This window comes from Erpetoichthys calabaricus, chromosome 5, assembly GCF_900747795.2.
Source record: "Erpetoichthys calabaricus chromosome 5, fErpCal1.3, whole genome shotgun sequence".
Taxonomy (NCBI): Eukaryota; Metazoa; Chordata; class Cladistia; order Polypteriformes; family Polypteridae; genus Erpetoichthys; species Erpetoichthys calabaricus.
In genome coordinates, this window is record NC_041398.2 from 183,340,399 (window position 1) to 183,364,448 (window position 24,050).

The window sequence follows — 24,050 nt, forward strand, 5'->3', positions numbered from 1 at the left end:
AAAGCATGGAAGAAAAATGATTACAAATTAAAGCAGACAGACCCTATCAATAAATACTCATTTTAAACTGGCTGAAATCAAATGAGAACATCAAAAACAAACAAAATATTCAAATGCTACACTGACAAAAATTAAGAAGAAAATCCTGCAGGTAGTGTAGCTCTCTGCATATTAGTTACATCAATATCAAGCACACAGATATGTTTACAATTCTGCTAAGGAGGTATCAAACAAAGATCTAATTTAATTCTAGTACTTCTTTTGTAGCATCCTATTATTCTGTACCTTCAGACAGCAAAAAGTTTGTTACACACTGCAGTCCTGAACATCAATACAGGATGGTAAATTTTACATGTTGCAGGGTACTTACGTATATTTAAATGGAGGTGGAGCAGTAATTTTCACTCTACTTACACATTCTTGACCCAGACATAATGAGTTTGAGAAACTTCATTACTTAACATTTCACTATTTCTTAGAATATATGTTAACTTGTGCAATTAACTAGAAAACTCAACCAGATCAATATATGACTGAGATTTTTTGTTTCTTTATTTTTACAGAAATATATAAAGAGTTCAATATTTTGTAATAATGGGAAATACACAATAAGCAAGACATAAGCAAAATATTAACAGGCACAAATGAAGAGTTGGCAAACAATAAAAGTTCCTTAATGCTTTACATGAAATATAAGCTGTAATACTTAGATGGCATTTTATTTGGTACAATTTGAATGTACATGTACCGTACATGAGAACCGAGTAACAAAATTGCACCTACTGTGCTCCCCGTTGCTGCGAGTCAGGTGAAGTTACTTTTGAAGGTAATTCACAATTTTCTGCAAGAAAGCAAAATGATTATGTGTATAGTGCATATAAATCAGACTTTTATTGATACAGACAATTTCCTTGTAAATTTCTTTGTTTCATTAATAAACTACATTTTAATTAATTTCAGTCCTAGATTTTTAGCTTCATTAATAACATCAGTAAAACAAGTACCGTGCACTAAGTAAAAAGAAGCAATGACTGATTAAAGTGGTTGCCACCACTTTTCTAAAAGTAGGCATTTATGTATTTATTTATTACTTCTTATATTCATTCTGAAATTTTCAGTTCAGTTTAACTTTAAACTCAAGAGGATAGTCTAAGTACATGTTTAAGATGAATCCAATTCAAATTTAGAGAGAGAACAATACACTTTCCTAGTGGCCTGAACCAGAAATCAATGGTCCAATTTACACATAAACCAGAAACACAGCCAAGGAACACCTTATTGGTACAGAACTGGCAAATACATTTGGGGCTGACAATATCTGGTAATTCTCCTACAATAATGCAAGATTTGTTGAGTTATAAAAGTACTCAGTGTTATGTGCATATCCAGTCAAGCTCTGCGTATCTACCTTCCAAACATGCAATCCTCTGAAAATAATATGGAGTGTACTGTAATTGGCATTCGAGAATGTCACAAACATGCTCAAATGGAGACAGGAAAGAGTGCAAAAATGACAGGCATTTTTTTGAGATAGCATCTCTGCATCATTGGGTATTATTTAGCTAGGAAATCGGAGCAAGCAGGGATGTCATAAAAGGTTGTATAAAGATGATAGGACTGCAAGTATCACTATTGGAAACAGAGTAGAAGCTAAGCTTGGACGAAGAACAAACCCATCACTAAGCACACTGAGGCAATACCCTCACACTCACTCATACTAAACCAAATAAATGTTGTTATTTAACTCAACATTCATATCTTTGCAACACAGGAAAAAAAGGCATATACAAATGTCTGCATATTAAAAAGAAAAAAAAAAAAAAGCATATGTTGCAAAACAAAATAAAACTTTTTCATAAGTAAATACTTTCAAAATAAAGGATTTCTTTTTGAAACAGTAATGTATGTTACAATGCTATGTAAACAAAGTGTAAAAAATAAATAATAATATTCCATCTGGAACTATAAAAACTTACTCTGTCCCAAAAAAACAGAATGAATTTGCTGGGATTCCTGAAAAGAAACATAGGATAAGATTAATTATATCTGTTCACTACCTGCACCTATTTTGCCCAAGAAGTCAAATTGTTCTTCATAGACACACATATTATAAATATACATACATATTATAAAATATAGTATACATACTAAATATCTAAAAAGGGAAAAAATTAATCACGCATCATAAAATAGTACATATACATATACAGTCATATGAAAAAGTCTGGGAACCCCTCTTAATTCTTTGGATTTTTGTTTATCATTGGCTGAGCTTTCAAAGTAGCAACTTCCTTTTAACTCTTTTAGGGCGGATGTCGACTTTTGTCGACAGGAGGGGTTGAGGGCGAATGTCGACAAAAGTCGACATAAAGGGATAGAGGGCGACAATCAGCTGTTAATGGCGACAAAACTCACTGTCACGTCGCAGGCATTCCCTCTGTGCTTGGAGGAATGCTAGACTCGTTGACTCGGCAACTAATCCTTGCGTGTGCGTGAGTTGCGAAATGTAAACAAAGGCAAGATGGCATCGACATGTCACAAGGGAGCGAAGCGAGTGCAGAAAAGAAAACACTCGGCAGACCATGTTTTGCGCATTATCGCGGAGTCGGACTCTGATTTTTCAGAATTGGATTTTATTGACAGCGATCAGGAGATCGAACAAGAGAGTGAGAAGCCGGCATCAGCTGATCGGACACCAGCCGATGCCACGCCAGCTGATCCGCTGCCAGCTGAACAATTCGTGCAGCCGATGCATCTACGGCAAAGTTCGCGTGGGAGGAATACAGAGACATTGATCCGTGGGCTACCGGACTTCACAAGACGGCATGGCTTGCTGTTGGACACGACAGATCACCAGCTGCTGAACTACTTCAGGCTGCTCTCTCCTGATGCTGCTTTTCAGCTACTGTCAGATGAGACAAACAGGTAGGCAGCGAAATTTTTTGAATCGCGGGCTGCGCTTGCATCGCATTCTCATTTTTCAAAGTGGAAACCCACAACAAAAGACGAGATGAAGCGCGCTGTGGCATTACAAATAGAGTTGGGACAGAACTGGTGATATAACTTCAGAGAGCATTGGTCCAAACGTGCTTTGTCCCCTGGTGGCTTTGGACAGGTTATGCCGCGTGATGATAGGTACATGCTGCTGCAAAGTTTTATTCAGAAAACTTGGTGGCAGTGGCATGGCACGATGGCAAACGGGTGACTTGTCTCTCTACAGTACACACTAATATATGTGAGAAAGTACAGCAACAGACAATTGAAAAGTAGGCACCAAAGCAACACATATTGTAAGCAGTGCAATGTGGCAATGACTGAAATTGGCTGCTTTGAGCGAGATCAGGCTTTGCAGGACTTTGCTGTGTAAAATGTATGTGATATGTATGTGAAATCATAGAGTATGCAGGCTCATACAACATGCAAGACAGTACCATTTGTCAAAAGTAAATATTTTTTGTTGATTTCAATTGCTTTGTGTTTTTTTTTTAAAAAAAGTTAGTTTTTGGAAAAATATTCAGCCCTGGGAGAAAAGAAACAAAAAAAAATTAGCCCTAAAAGAGTTAATATATGACATACCTTATGGAAGCAGTAGTATTTCAGCAGTAAACATTAAGTTTATTGGATTAACAGAAAATATACAATATGCATCATAACAAAATTAGACAGGTGCATAAATTCGGGCACCCCAACGGACATCTCACATCAAAACTTAGTTGAGCCTCCTTTTGCAAATATAACAGCCTCTAGACGCCTCCTATAGCCTTTGATGAGTGTCTGGATTCTGGATGGAGGTATTTTTGACCATTCTTCCATACAAAATTTCTCCAGTTCAGTTAAATTTGATGGCTGCCGAGCATGGACAGCCTGCTTCAAATCATCCCATAGATTTTCAATGATATTCAAGTCAGGGGACTGTGACGGCCATTCCAGAACATTGTACTTCTCCCTCTGCATGAATGCCTTTGTAGATTTTGAACTGTGTTCTGGGTCATTGTCTTGTTGGAACTTTGTGACTGATGCTTGAACATTATCCTGAAGAATTTGTCGATATTGGGTTAAATTCATCTGACCCTCGACTTTAACAAGGGCCCCAGTCCCTGAACTAGCCACACAGCATGATGGAACCTCCACCAAATTTGACAGTAGGTAGCAGGTGTTTTTCTTGGAATGTGGTGTTCTTCTTCCGTCATGCAAAGTGCTTTTTGTTATCACCAAATAACTCAATTTTTGTCTCATCAGTCCAAAGCACTTTGTTCCAAAATGAATCTGGCTTGTCTAAATGAGCATTGGCATACAACAAGCGACTCTGTTTGTGGCGTGAGTGCAGAAAGGGCTTCTTTCTCATCATCCTGCCATACAGATGTTTTGTGCAAATTGTGCTGAATTGTAGAACGATGTACAGATACACCATCTGCAGCTGTTCTTGCAGGTGTTTGGAGGTGATCTGTGGGTTGTCTGTAACCATTCTCACAATCCTGCGCATATGCCGCTCCTGTATTTTTCTTGGCTTGCCAGACCTGGGTTTAACAGCAACTGTGCCTGTGGCCTTCCATTTCCTGATTATAGTAATCCCTCGCTATATCGCGCTTCGCCTTTCGCGGCTTCACTCCATCGCGGATTTTATATGTAAGCATATTTAAATATATATCGCGGATTTTTTGCTGGTTCGCGGATTTCTGCGGACAATGGGTCTTTTAATTTCTGGTACATGCTTCCTCAGTTGGTTTGCCCAGCTGATTTCATACAAGGGACGCTATTGGCAGATGGCTGAGAAGCTACCCAACTTACTTTTCTCTCTCTCTTGCGCTGACTTTCTCTGATCCTGACGTAGGGGGATTGAGCAGGGGGGCTGTTTGCACACCTAGACGATACGGACGACGCTCGTCTAAAAATGCTGAAATTATCTTCACGTTGCTACCTTCTGTGCAGCTGCTTCCTGAAGCGACATGCTGCACGGTGCTTCACATACTTAAAAGCTCGAAGGGCACGTATTCTATCTATCTATCTATCTATCTATCTATCGATTTTTGATTGAAAAACAAACTCTGTCTCTCTCTATCTCTCTCTTTCTCTGCTCCTGACTGAGGGGGTGTGAGCTGCTGCCTTCAACAGCTTTGTGCCGCGGTGCTTCGCATACTTAAAAGCCAAACAGCCCTATTGAGTTGTTTGCTTTTCTCTATCTCTCTGACATGATCTGCTCCTGATGCGCACTCCTTTGAAGAGGAAGATATAGTTTGCATTCTTTTAATTGTGAGACAGAACTGTCATCTCTGTCTTGTCATGGAGCACAGTTTAAACTTTTGAAAAAGAGACAAATGTTTGTTTGCAGTGTTTGAATAACGTTCCTGTCTCTCTACAACCTCCTGTGTTTCTGCGCAAATCTGTGACCCAAGCATGACAATATAAAAATAACCATATAAACATATGGTTTCTACTTCGCGGATTTTCTTATTTCGCGGGTGGCTCTGGAACGCAACCCCCGCGATGGAGGAGGGATTACTGTACAGTCCTTACTGTTGAAACTGACAGCTTTTTGTAGCCTTCCCCTAAACCATGATACTGAACAATCTTTGTTTTCAGATCTTTTGAGAGTTGCTTTGTGGATCCCATGCTGTCACTCTTCAGAGAAGAGTCAAAGGGAAGCACAACTTGCAACTGACCATCTTAAATACCTTTTCTCATGATTGGACACACCTGTCTATGAAGTTCAAGGCTTAACAAGCTAATCCAACCAATTTGGTGTTGCAAGTAATCAGTATTGAGCAGTTACATGCATTCAAATCAGCAAAATTACAAGGGGACCCACATTTTTGCAAACCCAGTTTTTCACATTTGATTTAATTTCATACAACTAAATACTGCTTCACTAAAAATCTTTGTTCAGAAAACACCTCAGTACTCAGATGTTCCTAGGAAATGAAAGACATACCACTGTTATCTTTTTTGTTGAAAGTAGAGTAAAGTAGGTTGAGGGGGGGGGTTCCCAAAATTTTTCTATATGACTGTATATATTCACAAATACACACACATATACAATATATATAAAATCTGCAATATAATAAAACACTAAGGTCTGTGTGTCCAATGCCTTTTAGAAATCCAATACACACAACGACAAGTGAGAGTTCAAGATGCACAAGGAGGAGTAAAGACATAAGGAATGCTGAGACAGTCAGCTTCAAAGAAGGCAAGTATAAAACCGAACAGTTGGCGAGAAAAATGCCTTCAAAATAATAACAGAGTCTAAGTAGCAGGGTTTACTAGAACACGCTTGAGAGAGGGAATGCTGGTATAGAGACATTCACATATATAAATGCAGAGCAACTGAAGATACGTATAGGGCAAGAGACAGCAAATATTTTCATATTATTCTATTATTGGTTTTCAGTAGGTACCGTGGCTAATATTTATAAGATATATGCACACATACAGTTATGTAACATAGTGGAAACATGGTGTACAGTAAAATGGACAGTAGAAGCTACCAGTTTTTATGTTAACAAGTGCCTGAAGAAGGGATGCAAGATAATATCAGATTAATATCTGTATCAGTAGACAATGGGTTAAAATTATTTTATCGGCATCAGGCTGATGATTAAATTTGACCGATAATTCAAACAGATTATTCCACATGAACAGGACGTTTAGGCAATCCTGAACTATTATATGAAAATAGCTGCATTGTGGAAGTTTTTCAAAGTAAGTGAGAGCAACATAAAATACTTCATTAGTAAAATGTATTCAACTAATGTCTTGCACAAAGGGGCAAAAGTGCAAAATTTCAATACGACCATCTTAAATTACACACTTGAAGACACGGCATCCTAACAAATACACAGTATTCCTCAGAGCTAAACAGGAGAATCCAGCAGGAAAAACTGTAGTTGCTCAGCCTGTTGATCAGTTACTTGAAAAATCAAAGAAATGTGATTAAGGTAGCCCTAAAGCTCAAATAATTACTGCAAATGTGATGGAATTTATTGCTCTGGACGATCAGCCATTTTATGTAGTAGACTATATGGGATTTCAAAGAATGCTTGAGCACCTCAAACCCTGTTACCAGATACCCAGTCGCCATTATTTCTCGGACGTAACGCTTCCTGATCTACATAATACTGTGGAAAGTCATGTGCACAAACTCCTTGCTGATGATGTCACAACCATAAGCTTTTCCACTGATTAAGGACATCTGATACCGCCTATGAGTATGCTTAGTTCAACTGCTCAGTAGATCAACCGCAATTTTGAACTATAGAAGGCAATCTTGCACACCCAAGAATGCTCTGGATCATACACAGCTGCTGCACTCTCTGTGGTGTTTAAAAGAATGTTTGAAACATTGAAAGTACCCAAAGAGGATGCTCATGAAGTACTACAAGACAAAGCACGTAACATTGCAAAGGCTATGGACGAATTCGCTCCATTTGAACAACTGACAAAAGAAATTTACAACACTGAAGACTTGTATTCTACCGTTATTCCCCAAGTTAATGCATTAAAATGATTATTGAGTAAGGGCACTCATACGGACTTCAGAGTCAAAACCAGTAAAAGAGCTCTCTTGGAGGCTGTAAACAATCATTTCATTGAGATTTACAAAGAACCCATGTACTGTGTTGCCATTATTGTAGACCCAAGAGCATAATTAGAAGTAATAACTAGGGTTGTCAGATCAAATATCGCTATTTTAATACTGTATAATTCAAATGTATAAAAAAATCTTGGAAGGCAGAAAAAAAAAAAGACAATTGAATGTAAAAGAGCAGTTGTTAGTTTTACCCCACACTAACTTTGGCATTGTGTTACTTAAGATGTGCTATGCAATACTGTGGGATTTTACAGATCTGTTTTTGCTCATAACTTTTTAGGATCAGTCTATATGACTTTCTAAATTGTTAACTTGTATTGTTATCAGTCATTAATTAAACTGTCAGCATCCTCTGTATTAAACACACCCATTTTAAAGGCCACTAGTTTTCATCTAGCAATTGAGCTATCTATAGCCTATGCTTCTTCCCTTTATATTTTTCTTCAGTGCATGTTAACTTGATAGTTTTGTAAAGACACACAAACTAATTTTACAGATTTTTTATAAGTTACTTTGAAAAATGCTGTCTGCTAATAAATGATTGTAATACACAGAAAACACTTAAAGACCACTACAAAGCAACATTTAATACATTTGGTTCAGTTGTAAATCACAAAGGATCACAGCGCTTCAGTTTATTTACTGTAAAAGGGGAACTGCACTTACTTTGTTTGAGCAATCACGGATAACTACGTTTGTTTTTCTTACGAACACTGAAGCTAGAATGTGCCAGTGCATTGTGTGCCTTACTTCTTTTTGTTTGCGTTGCTTTTTGTGAGAGAGTCAACCAGAGTCTCTTAAGCCCTAATGAGCAACTTGTAAGCACTTCATGATTTACAGTGAAAAACTAACAACAATAATAAAATATTTCAAAAAACATGCATTCAAGTACCAAATACTTTTATCCTATGTTCAAATACCGTATACTTATTTTTAATATAAAGATTCTAATCTTAATCTGACAGCGCTTGTAAAAGACAAAATGTAGCTCTATCTTTTAAATACTATTCAGCAGGTGCAGGGATTTCTGTCAGAGGCACCAAACCCAAGAAATGAAAATCCACTGAAATATTAGAACAACAACTGCAGTCAGTTTCCTACCTTTACCAAATTAGCACGCAAGTTCCTGGCCACCCCTTGTACTGGCGTGGACATTGAGAGATTATTCAGTGTGACTTCTAATGTGATCAACAAAAAGAGAAACATAATTTCCTGCAACAATGCAGAGATGTTCCTGTTCACTAAGAAAAACCTCCCCATCATGCTAAAGAAAATACAAAATAATAAACCTCCAGAAAAATAAAAGTTATTGCTATTATTTATTTCTATACTGTTGTAAGCTTTTCCATTTTTAAAATTTTTGTTCTTTCAGTTGTGGTTAGATTTATTCCATCAAAAAGATAAAAAATTATTATGTAGTATTTAATATTGCAGCCTGTAAAACCGAGGATCAGATAGCCAGCTAAATGTAGTTGAACAGAAGAAAATTATTTTAATGATTGTACATAATCTGCAAATGTTGTTATTCTTGCGTGGTGTTGCTTATACTATTGTCATGGTATAATTTTACCATTTTTTTCAATTTTCATTTTTTCAATTATTGTTGAATTTGCTCCATCAAAAAGGAAGAGAAAAGTGTTATTTAAAGCAACAGCCTGCAAACCTATTTCCCATATAACCAACAGGTAGCCCGCTAAACATGGCAGATATCATTTGCTTTTAATGACTGAATGTGGTGTAAAAAATTGTTAATTAAATAAATGTTTCATTTCTCTGTAATTCTCATCAAGGCAGATCAAGTCTCATTTTCCTCTGTATCTTATAATTGTGTATATCAACATCGGTATCGGTAATGGTAGGTAAGTACATAAACATTATCAGATATCGGCATCAGCCCAGTAATCCCATATTGGTGCCTCCCTATTCCGAGTTAAACTACAGAACATGTCTGAGAAAATGTAATTTACATGACCCTAGACAAATTAAGCAGAATTGGTCTAATGAATATTTTACTTGCCAACAAAAAAAAAATTAGACCAATGAGAATGTTGTAACTACACAAACATGACTTTCAGTAATTTTTATCCCATTTCGTAACTGCCTTTTGCCATTTCTTTGTTTCCATACAACATTTTTAAAATTGCTAAATATACCGAATCAGACACAGATTTACTATTATGTATCTAACAGAGGCAAAACTAATTTAAAAATGATTTTGAAACTCTGTATTCATCAAAAGTTTAAACATATGAAAGGAAACTAAAAAAAAACCTGAAATATTTTGTTCAAGACAAACACTACAGTTTTAGAGAAATTAAGTAAATAGGAATGGGAAAGCACTGTTAGGCTGAATGGTCTGCTCTTGTCAACGATTGATTTAATGTTCTAATTAGAATGCAGACAATATAATTATAATATAATATTAAATAGTAGATCTCAAAAAAGAAAGAATGAACAAATAAATTGGAGCATAGACAAAAAACAAAGACACTGATCAATTTTATGTGAAAATTTTAAAATGTTCAGCTATCGAAGGAATGAGTGTTAACTTATAAAGTTTGCCCACTTTTAACACAATAAATCCAAAAGTTTCTAAAATAAATAAATGATACCTGAGAATTTAGAAATAAGATGAAAATTAAATTGCAGATAATGCTGTTAAAAGTATACTGTATATGCACACCCATACAAGTACAATCACATAGATGAATGGACTCACTCTTCAACAGTATATGAATTTTAACAGCAAAAACATTGTGACTTTTATTTGACAAAATAAACAAAGTGAGGAGATGTAAACATTTTTCAGTTTTTTAAGAATAAGTACCTTAACACTAGAATTACCAGAGCCTACGAAAAAACTTGTAGATCTGGCCCACCTTAAATCGCTTCTTAAATCCATTCACACCTCTCCACCAGCATCCTTTGTCCTCTAAATGTGCTGATAAAAGACAAGCTGCCAGCAGCCGGCTATTCCATCACCCCACTGACTTAGAACGTGCGCAAACTTTTCCCAGCTCATGCCTTGATTGATTATCTGGGAGTGAAGTGGAGATTTGGAGTGGAAATAATAGATCGTTATTTGGAACACACGCATTTCATGTGTGTTCCGTTTCTACAGTAATCTGTGTAAACACATTGTTAAAACAGAAACTTTTTCATATTTTAGTAATAAATGTTACAAAATGTAGTAGAGACGCAAACCAAGTGTAATCAAGAGTCCCGGTTCGATCCCCACTCACTCCTATATTTGCCGTTTTCAGTAGTAAGCTGCTCTTTTTGTTAATATTATACAGTACACACATGCACTTAGTTTGCGTCTGTATTTGTGCTGTTACTTAGACAGTCAAATTGGGGGGAGGGGTAATGTTAGAGCGCGTGAATTTATTCAGTGCAGCAGGAACAACGCACATGTTGATCTTTTTTTTTCTTTCAGTACATGTGGCTTCCCCGTTTATTTATATATCTCTGCCTGTCTGTCTCTCTATTACGCAGTGCTCTGTCTGTCTGTGTGTTATGGATCTTAAAATTAACAGTTATAAGGACAGTTGTTCATGTTAATTGCAGTCTCAATTGTTAAAAAATATTTTAAAAGGAGCATCCCATATGAAAATATAACGATCTCATTAACTGACAGTGCATACCAATTTATAAATTTTATGTCCGTTTGAGGTTATAAAGGAAAAAAAAAAAGCAACACTTTATCCCCAGCGGGGAATCGAACTCAGGTCTTTGAGGCTCGGCAAAGCTGCTGCGCTCTAAGAAGCAAACCCTTAGCGTGCTACGTCACGGAAACTGTCATATCATCCTTCAAGCTTTTGTGAGAGTGTTTATTTGATATTTGGAACTCAGGCTTTACACATTCTATAGTTTATGCCTACTGCATTTTGTAACATTTATTACTAAAATATGAAAAAGTTTCTGTTTTAACAATGTGTTTACACAGATTACTGTAGAAACGGAACACACATGAAATGCGTGTGTTCCAAATAACGATCTATTATTTCCACTCTAAAACTCCACTTCACTCCCAGATAATCAATCAAGGCATGAGCTGAGAAAAGTTCGCGCATGTTCTAAGTCGGTGGGGGGATGGAATAGCCGGCTGCTTGCAGCTTGTCTTTTATCAGCACATTTAGAGGACAAAGGATGCTGGCGGAGAGGTGTGAACGGATTTAAGAAGCGATTTAAGGTGGGCTGGATCTATGAGTTTTTTCATAGGCTCTGGTAATTCTAGTGTTAAACAACTTTGTCAACAAACTAAAACTTTTATATACGTTATATACTGAGCATATACAAACAAATACACAAAACTGCACTTTATTTTGTGTTTCCAACTAGACATTTAAGTATTACTGTGCATATAATAAGAATTAAAAATTACAGTAGAATATTTTATTGTTTTCTTCAATGAACAACATACTACTCCCAATTCCTTGGATAAATGAGTACAATGTTAAGAGTGGGAACAAAACAATGAGACAATAATAGTAAGAACAAAATGCAATTAACCAAGAAAAAACAGATTTAAAAGCAACTATCTGCTTTGGCAATTTTACCCACCTTTGCTACAAAATGAAATTTGGAAGGTTCCACTGTGCTTGGCGTGTGAATGGCAGTCAAGGGTGCTGGCCAAGAATGGGTCATTTCCTATGAGAAAAAAAATGCCACCACAAATTTAATAATCAAGTCTCAAGGAAGTTTCAAGCAGAGATTAGTCAAATAGACTACAGTAAACATGCAAAGCATACACACCCCCTCACTGCAGCTGAAAATGGGTTTATCAGTTTTATTAAAAAAATGAGATAAACCAATTTGAACCTAGCATAACTATTTTTCCCTCAAAACATGAAAGTTTAAAATGGAAGTATTATATACTCAGAAACATGAAAATATTTAAAGAATGTATAAACTAAATGACAGTATATTACCTCATACAAAATTACAAATAAAAGGCCTGTGAATAATAAAAGTAGCTTATAAAGCAGTGATTGTGAACAACAGACTCACCCTTAAAATTTCTTCTACACACTGAACTTCATTGGACAATGTCTAAATAATAGGAGGAAGACAGAAAAAAGTTTTATAATAATAGAAAGTATAAAATGAGACAAAATGCAAACAAAGGTATTTGATAATCTTGTATGTGATATATAAAGCAGTAACAGGCGTCACTTGCTAGGAGCATTTTATCCAGTCACCTGCCAGCCACCATAAAAATCCTCACCCTGGTTCCATTCCATCTGACGTGTGTGATGTTAAGGTGTCACCTGTGGCTGCACTTGGGTCCTAATCTGGGATCCCGAGTTGGTTTGTCAGGTGGTGGGTGCGGCAATGCGCTGTATCAGCGCATGCTCCTAACCACCCCCTCTCTCTCTCTCTCTCTCTCTACCACAAGTTGATACTGTACATGAATCATAGAATGGATATATTTTTATGATACACTTTACATTTTGTTAACTTTGATCTAAATGCTAACTGCAGAAAATGCATTTCAAGGAATGATAGATTGGCAGTAATGATAAACTTTGTTGAAGTACGCAAAACACAACATCGAGTACCTAAGGTTTTATTTAGTTTTTACTTAAATGTTCACTGAAACTACTAGACATTAAAATGGCAACATGCTTTTTGCAGTCACAAGGGGCCAAAAGTTCATCCTTTCAATAGTCCTAGAGAAAAATTTATAAACACTCTGCCATCTTGCAGGATACTTAACGTACTGGATTATTTTATCACTGAATGAGAAAAACAGGTGTTATTAGATTTTTTTCATCATTCCCGTCTTTAATGAAAAAATGATAAAACAAAGTAACCATTTGAAGTGCGTATAAAGTGAAACACAAAAGTCACCCTTTTATATTAATAATATGCAGCTAATAGCACAGCAGTGGGAGTACAGAAGATGCTACTACAGGGTTCAACCAATTTATTTTTTTGATGTCTGTTTATTTAGAGCAGTGCTCCTCTATCTTGGAAGCAACCAATCACTTATGATGAACACTTGTGATATATGTACCTACTCACTTAGTACAGAAGAATTAAAACACCAACAAACCTACTGTAACACACAAAGTGTAAGGGTATTAGGAATAAAATGGAACATCCAGGGAAAACACAAGCTGTGAGGGACGGCCGGCGTTTCAGTCTGGCCAGGACGTCCCTAAACAGAAAGGAGGAGGAATAGAAGGCTTTTTAGGGCACTGCATCCCCCGGAGCGCTCGGTGGCAGCTCCCCTGGACGGCAACGGTTCCCCAGATTCCCTCAAAGCATCCTGGGATGTGGAGCCCGTTTACTCAGCCCTGTTGGGGTTTGCCATGGGTGCCGCCAGGGGGAGCTCACAAAGAACCTGGGGATGCCTACTATTACGATAACCAGGAAGTACTTTGGAGTCACGAGGACGGAAGCCCGCAGTACTCCTGGGCTACTTAAAGGATGATGTGGCGTTTGACTCAGAGAAGGAATACTTCCGTGTCATGGACTATTTAAAGGACTGGTCAAAACCCAGCAAGGAGAGCCGGAGTTGGGAGGTAGAGTGACGGAGCTGCTGGGAGGAGAGGAGGATTATTGTTATTGATTTGTGAATTGTGCGGTGCTTTGTGCACTAGTTCTGAAGAAAAATATTAAAGAAATCTTCTTGGTGCTTTTACACGTGTGTCCTGCGGGGCAACAGCGCCTCTAGCGTCCACAAAGCAAATATAAATAAGAACTTGCTATCTCCACACCGATGGATCCTCTGCTAACAGAGGACATATCATGCCAATTCATTAATCAAAGAAATGTTATGGAGGAAAAAGTAAATTAAGGAGCAGAAGCATGAATAATTAAGCCAATTATAATCAAAGTGTAAGGGAACAGTGAACAAACACTGCTACACTGTAAGTGACATCAAAAAGACTAAGAGCGTTTACATGCATTCACAAAACAGATAAGGTGAGTAACCTGGTTTCTTAAAAACTCCCATTTACATGGTTGAGTCCACTTATGGAGCACCCCCCTTGGCAAAATGCTCACTGCTTACAAAAAAAAAAAAAAAAAAAAAGTTGTTATGTAGTTACTTACTATAAAATGTATTTTGTGGCAAACAGTGCATTATTTTTGTGTTACTTTTTCTTCTTTTGTATGAAAAACTACACCTCTGACTGATCAGCACTTGCTATTAAATCTTAAGCCCATACATGAACCTTCTAGAAACGACCAGAAAAACATCCAAACATGAACATTTTCTGTATTTTATAAATATGTGGACTTAGTTAATATGTTTCTGTTACTGGATTGCACATATTACAGTGTTGTCTGATTGGCTGTGCAATTGAGCCCTGAAAAGGAGCAGCATATAGGCAAGTTTGTTTCTTGCTTTACATCCAGTGCTGTTGGGATAATACTGCTACTTCAATAAATAAGTATTATGTTAGTTTTATTACCTTTTAAAGAAACAAGTAACCTAAGTAACGTATATTACTTTCAACTCATTTCCTCCAATACTGCTTCAGAGATTCTGCAGCCGAGCTTAGCACTGTACATTCATATCATCAAAATAAATGTAGCTATTTCTGAAATACTGAGACACGTTATTACAGCCAGGAGAAGGACTAATATGATTGTGTGACCATTTGACTCAGCAAATTTATCTTTGTGAACATTTCCAGTGTTTTCTACATGTGGCTGGAAGCATGTGTGCAGGCTAAAAGAGTGCAACAGGCATGTATACACTACAAAATTCTTAACTGTAACCTGGTTAACACTAGAATTCCTGAAGCCTACGAAAAACTCGTAATCCCGGCGCACCTTAAATCCCTTCGCACCTCTCCATCAGCGTCTTTTGTTTTGTAAATGCGTCGATCAGTACAAGCAGCCTGCTGTCCCATCCCCCGCTTGAAGGAGCATAGCTCGCAGGCAAAAAAGTTCTCCCAGCTCAAGCAAAGGCTCCTTATCTGCATGTGATGTGCCTGGAGTTGTATAGTGTAAATAATACAGTATATCGTTATTTGGAATTCATGCGTTTCATGTGTGTTTCATGTCTACAAAGATCTGGGTAAGTGAAGGATGAAAGGAAATGCGAGAAATGCTGAACACATACCTAAAGCATAAAAACTTTTTCCATGTTATACTAATAATGATGAGAAGTGTATAATGTGTGAAGACTTTAGTCCAAATAACACGTGCGCTTTTATTTATTCTCACTTAAAAGAAAAAAAAAAAAACATTCAATTTTCATATAACCCGGAGGTCTCAGGTTCGAGACCGGGTGCTCTGTTTTTTGAGTAGTGAGCTGCTATTATTATTATTTCTACAATATAATAAAAACATACATTTGATTTGTGTCTGTAATACCCGGAGTAAATTTTGGCTACTTGTAAAAGTTTCCACTTCTTTTTTATTATTCAGTTTCATTCTCTCAGTGACGTCCACGCGGTATATCGAACTTGCCTCTCCCTCTTTGGGCTGATGGCATTTATCTCCATTCTTTTCACAAGAGCAGCGCTGTGGCTGATGCCTGCTGAGAACTTTTTTTGTTGTACCGGCAATCAATGATAAGATGTCCCGTGACCGCTATCAGACTGGACAAAGGCAGGACCGTAGCAACAGTCAGCTTCTTCACATCGCTTTCGCTGGCTAACAGACTGCTCTGCACTACAACGCAACTCTCCTTGGCACCATAAGTAAAATGGGACTTCCACCTGCAGCTAAAGTCACTTCAGTACGCGAGCAATTTGCCACGCTAGTGTTTGAATCTGACAGCGCCATGCTGACTGTGTAAGCACCCAGAAAGAAGAAGCCTTTGATTTCAGTCTGCAACAGCCGGTGTAAAGTTTTTCAACATTTACATTTACATTACATTTACATCATTTAGCAGACGCTCTTATCCAGAGCGACTTACAACAGTGTTTGTTAGTTTTTTTTCGCATATCCCTTGGGGTCAGAGCGCAGGGTCAGCCATTGTACAGCGCCCCCTGGAGCAATTACAGGTTAAGGGCCTTGCTCAAGGGCCCAGCAGAGTAGGATCTCTTTTGGCACTGACGGGGATTCGAACCGGCAACCTTCGGGATACCAGCGCAGGTCCTTAGCCTCAGAGCCACCACTTCAACCTGTAAAAGATATCACTGAAGAAGGAGTAGAACCAGATACACAAACGCTGGTGAATCATGTGTTCTTAGTATCTTGTTCTCATTTGAATTTTTTGTTATTCAGCTTTATTCTTGAATAAAAGCACACTTGTTTTGTTATACCTTTGTGTTTTATATTCCAGTACCCACTTGAATGAGATCAAATCCTCCTTTGCCTCTCTCGCACATGCACGTCATTATTTGAAAACGCTATGCCAGATCTTGCCTGTACCCTGCATTATGATACTACCCATGTAAACAGTCAGTGACAGCAAGTAACTTTCCACCCGTGCATGCAGTCTGTTGGTGTTTCATTAACTTCTACTGGGGTCTGTTCACCATCAGTAGTGGCTATCTAAATTGTGAAAACCAAAACACAGTTGGTGTAACTGCTGTCCTGGTAAAACTGAAACAGTAAATTAATTTGTAGTTTAAATCCCACAGAATATTTCTCTAACAAATTCAGATTTACCAATGCTTTCAATGGGAGATTTAGAAATTTCCAAATTTTGTACAGAGCATCTCAGCGAAAATTGAAGAATAAGTGGGCCACATTTCAAAAAACTTGTCAACTTGGGGCTAAGTTGTTCTATGCAGACAGAAAGATGGACAGACATGGGCTATAGCATTTGCTGCTTCATGCATTAAATATAAACACACCTAAAAGAGAAAAAGCAGCTTACAATGCTAATAAAGGAAAATACTGAATATTACACAAGGCAACAGAGACTATGCTAAACTGAGGTGTAACTGTGAAGACAATCCCAATTTGTAAAAATTACATACATTTCATGTTAAAAATCAAATTGGAATTAAAATAAATTCCAGGAAAGTAACTACAGTTTCTATAACTCTCTCCTCTGAACATAAAGCACATTACACAGTACTACTTTATATTCTTCAACATGAAATCTAAAAAGCTGAAACACAACACAGTAAAAGATTATTCATGTCTTTATAAACTCCCTAATTTTTATCAAAGTTGCTTGCAACTTCTTATCTAATTTAATGTAACGAATACAACATCACAAAAACGTAACAGGAATTTACAGTAAACACTGTTAGATTAGTTTCATTTTTCTTTTTGCTTCAATAGATGACCAAGTTAAATTAGAAAAAGTAATTTGTTTTATGGTATAAAAGTGGTCACAAAAGACACTTTTACCTCTAAGGGTATTTTTATATTGGTGGACAATTAAATACTGGAAATATCTAAATAATTAGTCTTGATTTTCATGTACACCCTATAGTACTTACTCATCACCCATGTCTCCAACACAATGGTGGCCAAGGGCCTGCCACTGCTCCTGCTGAGTTACATGTCAAATACAAAGTAACTTCAGAATACTCCTACGGAGGCCAAGGACCTATCACTGACCCTTGTCATTTCCCTTGTAAGGGCTGCACTACAGGATACCTTACCAAAGCCTGGGGCCTCATGGATAACGCTGTGCATAAAATTCACCCTAAAACATGGCGTGAAAACATGCATATGCACAAAAAAATTCAGATGCACAAAACCATGCGTAAGCCGGCTTCCACACACTTCAGCTCTATAAATCCCGGTCAATGTGAAAAGTAACGCACATGCACGCACCTGCTGTCCTACCCTGACTCCTCCCATAATTTTGTATTAATATAAATATCACCTTCCATTCAGTGTTTGGTTAAAAGACAATGGCAAAAGCATGTGAAAGAAAGAATTTCAGCAAATGCGAAAAGAAGACAAGGAAAAACATACTATTGTTGACTTGTTGGCTGTGATAAAAATAAAAGAAAATTGATCGAGTGATACAGAGTGGCGGAGAAACTCGAAAGGTGAAGTTCAAAAAGTAGTACAGTGTCCGAAATAAAAAAAAAAAAAAAAAAGAAGTGGTCAGATATGAAGTCACTGTGAAAAGGCAAGTTGTAGCCCACCGTCTGAGTGTCATACAGAAGCATATTAGGGTACAGAGAGAGACAGAAAAAATTTTTTAAAAAATAAGGTTGAAATGTTCACTTTAATCTTGAGGTTTATTTTGTCATTAACGTAGAACGTGGTAAACGTCATCTTGAAATCAATGTTTAATTTACTAGATTTGCTCAGATCCCAAGGTAAGTAACATAGCACGTTAAATGCTTCATATTGTATGTGCTTTCCTATGTGCTCTGTGTGTGTGAATCACTATGTGCTTTTAAAACAGGCTTTCACTTACGCCGATAGGACACAGAATATATAAAAAAAAATATATATGAACAATTTAAATACTAAGATGTATACATATTCATATCGAAATTAATTAAAGCATGTATTAAACATGGGGGCATGATGGCGCAGTGGTAGCAATGAGCTGGCGCCCTGCCCACAGATTGTTCCTGCCTCCTGCAAGATGCTTGCTGGGACATGCGCGACCCTTGATGAAATAATTTATTGCAGCAGCACTGTCTCTTTCAAACATACCAACCGCTATTTCCTGTCCTTCCTTTTCTTTCTCCATGTAACCAATCGCCACACAATAACCTCTGTACTAAATAATAAATTTCAAACCATGTATAAGTTTAGAACGCAGAATCTTCTAAACTTTTAAGGAACCTTGAAATATCTTCATAGTACATGTTTAATTATTCCATCCATCTATCCATCCAGGGTCGCACTAGTCCCAGCAAGCATACAGCGCAAGGCAGGAACAATCCCTGGACGGGGTGCCAGCTCATCACTACTGCTACTCCACCGTGCCCACACATTTAATTAACAACAGTATACATTATTTAAATGAAGTCAAAAATTTATCAGTATAATATACATACTTTAATGCATTTCACCTTAAAAATAATAAAGAGCTCCAAGAGGATAGCTCCTGGAAATCTAAATCGAAACCAGTAGTCATCATTTGTAAATAAGTATTCTCTTCAATTGAATTTAATTCCTTTACTGTTATTTTAATGGTACAATGAGATTCAATATGTAATCCTCCATAAACTATTTTTTCCTGTAAAATGATAATAATGATAAAAAACAATGAAAAATGCGCAATATGAAAGCACAAGTACAATATACATGTACATATATTGCAGACAGTGAAATGGTTCAAAAAGTGGCTCAGGTTGTGCAAGTTAACAGTGAAGTACAGTAATCCCTCCTCCATCGCGGGGGTTGCGTTCCAGAGCCACCCGCGAAATAAGAAAATCCGTGAAGTAGAAACCATATGTTTATATGGTTATTTTTATATTGTCATGCTTGGGTCACAGATTTGCGCAGAAACACAGGAGGTTGTAGAGAGACAGGAACGTTATTCAAACACTGCAAACAAACATTTGTCTCTTTTTCAAAAGTTTAAACTGTGCTCCATGACAAGACAGATGACAGTTCTGTCTCATAATTAAAAGAATGCAAACATATCTTCCTCTTCAAAGGAGTGCGTGTCAGGAGCACAGGCTGTCAGAAACAGAGAGCAAAGCAAACAAATCAATAGGGCTGTTTGGTTTTTAAGTATGCGAAGCACCGCGGCACAAAGCTGTTGAAGGCAGCAGCCCACACCCCCTCCGTCAGGAGCAGACAAAGAGAGAGAGAGTTTGTTTTTCAATCAAAAATCAATACGTGCCCTTCGAGCTTTTAAGTATGCGAAGCACCGTGCAGCATGTCGTTTCAGGAATCAGCTGCACAAAAGATAGCAACGTGAAGATAATCTTTCAGCATTTTTAGACGAGCGTCCATATCGTCTAGGTGTGCGAACAGCCCCCCTGCTCAATCCCCCTACGTCAGGATCAGAGAAAGTCAGCGCAAGAGAAAGAGAAAAGTAAGCTGGGTAGCTTCTCAGCCATCTGCCAATAGCGTCCCTTGTATGAAATCAACTGGGCAAACCAACTGAGGAAGCATGTACCAGAAATTAAAAGAGCCATTGTCCGCAGAAACCCGCGAAGCAGTGAAAAATCCGCGATATATATTTAAATATGCTTACATATAAAATCCGCGATGGAGTGAAGCCGCGAAAGGCGAAGCGCGATATAGCAAGGGATTACTGTAGCTGTAATCCCAAGTACAAACAATTCTACCAGGAGCAATTGATGGAATGATTGAGTGCATTTAGAGCCCTTGGGATGAAACCGTTTCTGAACCTCGAGGTCCCTACAGGAAAGGCTCTGAGGCATTTGCCGAATGGGAGAAGTTCAAATAGACTGTGTGGATGGATGAGGCAGCATGTGCTATAAATGTTCTCTGAAGCTGTATCCCGATTATCCTCTGCGCTCTTGACACATTCCACTGTAGAGCTTTCCAATCGGCTGTTGTACAGCTGGGATTCCACACTCAGATACAGTGGGTTAAAATACTCGAGTGGTGCACCAACAGTAACAACACTAAAGCAGCTACGGTACTTGGAATAGCTTGGCCATTCCGTGGACCATTATATTGTTAAAGGTTGATTACAATCAGATGCCTTAAATTTATATACGATATGTGGGTTAATTTCAGGGTATTTGATAAAGCTGCGTCAAGGACATGAATCTAAAAAAGAAAGTGAAACGACACAGGAACTGTAGCACTGCTTTGACGCTGGGTGCCGCCAGTTTGCAAAACCGAGCAGAAAACGGGCGTACACAATGGGTTGTGCTGCCGTGAGAATGTGTGTGGCTCTACACCAAGTTTAGTTTTTATACATCGTGATGTGAGCGTGGGAACAGGAGTACGCAGCTCCTGAGAGGATTCACAGATACGACAGTCTGTCTGATTGCTACCTTTGAAAGGACCACACATATCAAAGAGAGTAATATGGCCAAGGTTGGCACCTCAACTTCAATACCTTATCAGTTTACAAAAAGATGAGTCAAGTTTTAGTGAGAAAAGATTTAAACTGTAATTTAATTATTACTTATGTTTATTTACAGAGAAACCAGATAGGCTTTAGTAGTTACAGGAGAGATGTCTGTGCAACAAAAATAGAGTTCATTCTTCTTAATCCAACTGTGGCATTATTTAAAAGATTGCACCACCATGACATTTTCACCATGACATGTCTGAGATGTGGCATTATGCATTAGAGTCATATAGGACTTGGTAATCGGTAACAAATATTTTTTCCACTAATTAAAAATTAATAATTTTCAACTAAAATTAATCACAAGGTAAACAACTCACAGCTGTTATTAATGTGTTGCGAATTCATTTATCTCAATGGCATCCATAGTGGAATTACTGGTATTTATCAAAATGGCCATCCGCCTTTAATGTCCAGTCACCCTAGTTGTCCAAGACATCATAACTAAAAAACGAGACACACTAGACAAAAAACGTTTTCAGAGTTACAGTCAGCAAGTGAAATTTGTTAAAGTACAGGTGAAAAAATCCCAGTAACAAAATGCTTGTTGACCAGTGTTATAAATTACAAGTTTAACAGCAAAGCTCCCAAAGCCCCTCATTTCAAATCTACTTGGTGCCATATACCGTATTTTTCGGACCATAAGACGCACCGGACCATAAGACGCACCAGTTTTTAGAGAAGGGAAATGAAGAAAAAAAAGATTCTGATGTCTTAAAACATTTTATGTGCATTAAAACCCAACATCACAGTCATAAACACATGTAATCAACCCTGTAAAGTGAACAGCAGCATTTAGAACCATTATTAACAAATACAGTCAGCAAAAGACAAAATTACTGTAAAACACAATAACGAGAGACTTCAGTAATAAAATAGAATAAAGTTGAACAGTTACGCTCTTTTAGGTTCTGCTTGTTTTATGAGAACCCCAAGAACTCCTCATCGCTAGAGTCAGAATCTAGAAAGCTCAGATCCTCACAATCACTAACAGGACTTTCGTCACTACTGGTGCTGGTACCGGTATTTTCATATAACATATCATCTTCAGTCCCATCTAAGGCATTGCTGATGCCACATTTTTTGAAGGAATGTACAATGATCTCATCCTTAACTGAGTCCCATGAGGTTTTCACCCACTCACAAACTTGGGTAATAGTGGGCCTTTTCATTCTTCCAGTAGGTGTAAGATCATGATTACCAGCAGCCATCCACTTGTTCCACTCTTCCCTCATAAACACTTTAAATGGTTTGTTGATGGACACGTCCAGAGGTTGCAGCTGGCTGGTAAGACCACCGGGAATTACAGCTAAATGAGTTTTGACTTCTTTAAAGTTCTTTTTTGTAGTGTCGGTGATATGTGCTCTGAACTGGTCAAGCACTAACAAGGATGTTTTTTTTAAAAGCCCACCAGGACGTTTGGACCATACTTTTTCAATCCAGAGCCTCATTCCCTTTTCGTCCATCCATCCTTTGTCATGGACATGCACCACGACTCCGCGAGGAATTGCTTCTTTTGGAAAAGTTTTCCTTTTGAAGATGAGCATTGGTGGCAATTTAGTACCATCTGCACAGCAGGACAACACAAGAGTGTAATGGGTTTTCTCATGCCCTGAGGTTTTAACGGTTATAGTTTTTGCTCCTTTGTGGTCTACTGTTCTATTGGATGGTACATCAAAAGTAAGCGGAACTTCATCCATATTTCCAATCTGGCTTAGTTCAAATTGATTCTTCTTTCTGGCATCAATGATGAATTTGTGAAAAGACAAAATCTTTTCTTCGTATTCGTTGGGCATTTTTTAAGAAATTTTTGTTTTGGTGCGCATAGCAAGGCCAGATCGCTTCATGAATCTGTAGCACCATGATGGTGAGCCAGTGAAATCTTGAATTCCTTTTTCTACAGCAATGAGTCTGACTTTATTCATGATCATTTTTGTGGAGACTGAGAAGCCATTTTCACGGTGATGTGTGATCCACTCCTTTATGTCCACCTCCAACTCTGGCCACTTTGCAGCATGCCCACGTAAAGTGTGCTTACTTTTGTCCAACTTTTGCAGCTGATCCTCCTGTTTCCGCCACTCTCTAATTATCTTTTCAGAGGGAGGTGGTCCAAAGTGTCTCTCTGCTGCTCTGTTGCCATGTTCCTTGGCATATTTTATAACTTCCAGTTTGAAACCAACTTTATATGTGCATCTCTTCTGCTTGGACATCTTAGTGAGGAGGTGGTACTGGTACAGTATTTCTGCAAAACCTTCAAAATCGTAATTAACTCTTTTAGGGCGGATGTCGACTTTTATCGACAGGAGGGGTTGAAGGCGGATGTCGACTTAGCTGTTAATGGCGACAAATCTCACTGTCACGTCACAGGCATTCCCTCTGTGCTTGGAGGAATGCTAGACTCGTTGACTCGGCAAATAAACATTGCGTGTGCGTGAGTTGCGAAATGTAAACAGGCAAGATGGCACCGACATGTGAAAAGGCAGCGAAGCAAGTGCAGAAAAGAAAACACTCGCATTATGCGCATTTGCGCATTATCGCGGAGTCGGACTCTTGATTTTTCAG

At 37.9% G+C, this 24,050-nt stretch overlaps 1 protein-coding gene across 3 annotated transcripts in view; it reads right to left on the minus strand.

The window, feature by feature from the left end:
* The window catches only part of aff1 (AF4/FMR2 family, member 1), a 188,129-nt gene that overhangs the window by 85,853 nt on the left and 78,226 nt on the right, over positions 1-24,050 (minus strand). For 2 of the 3 annotated variants that reach the window (XM_051928076.1, XM_028802290.2), the window contains exons 4-7: positions 12,599-12,640; positions 12,152-12,238; positions 1,977-2,013; positions 784-841 (exon numbers count right to left, since the gene is read on the minus strand). In XM_051928076.1, the coding sequence (XP_051784036.1) occupies positions 784-841; positions 1,977-2,013; positions 12,152-12,238; positions 12,599-12,640 (224 nt within the window). The remainder of the gene's footprint in view (positions 1-783; positions 842-1,976; positions 2,014-12,151; positions 12,239-12,598; positions 12,641-24,050) is intronic. The other variant, XM_051928077.1, reaches the window with a different exon arrangement.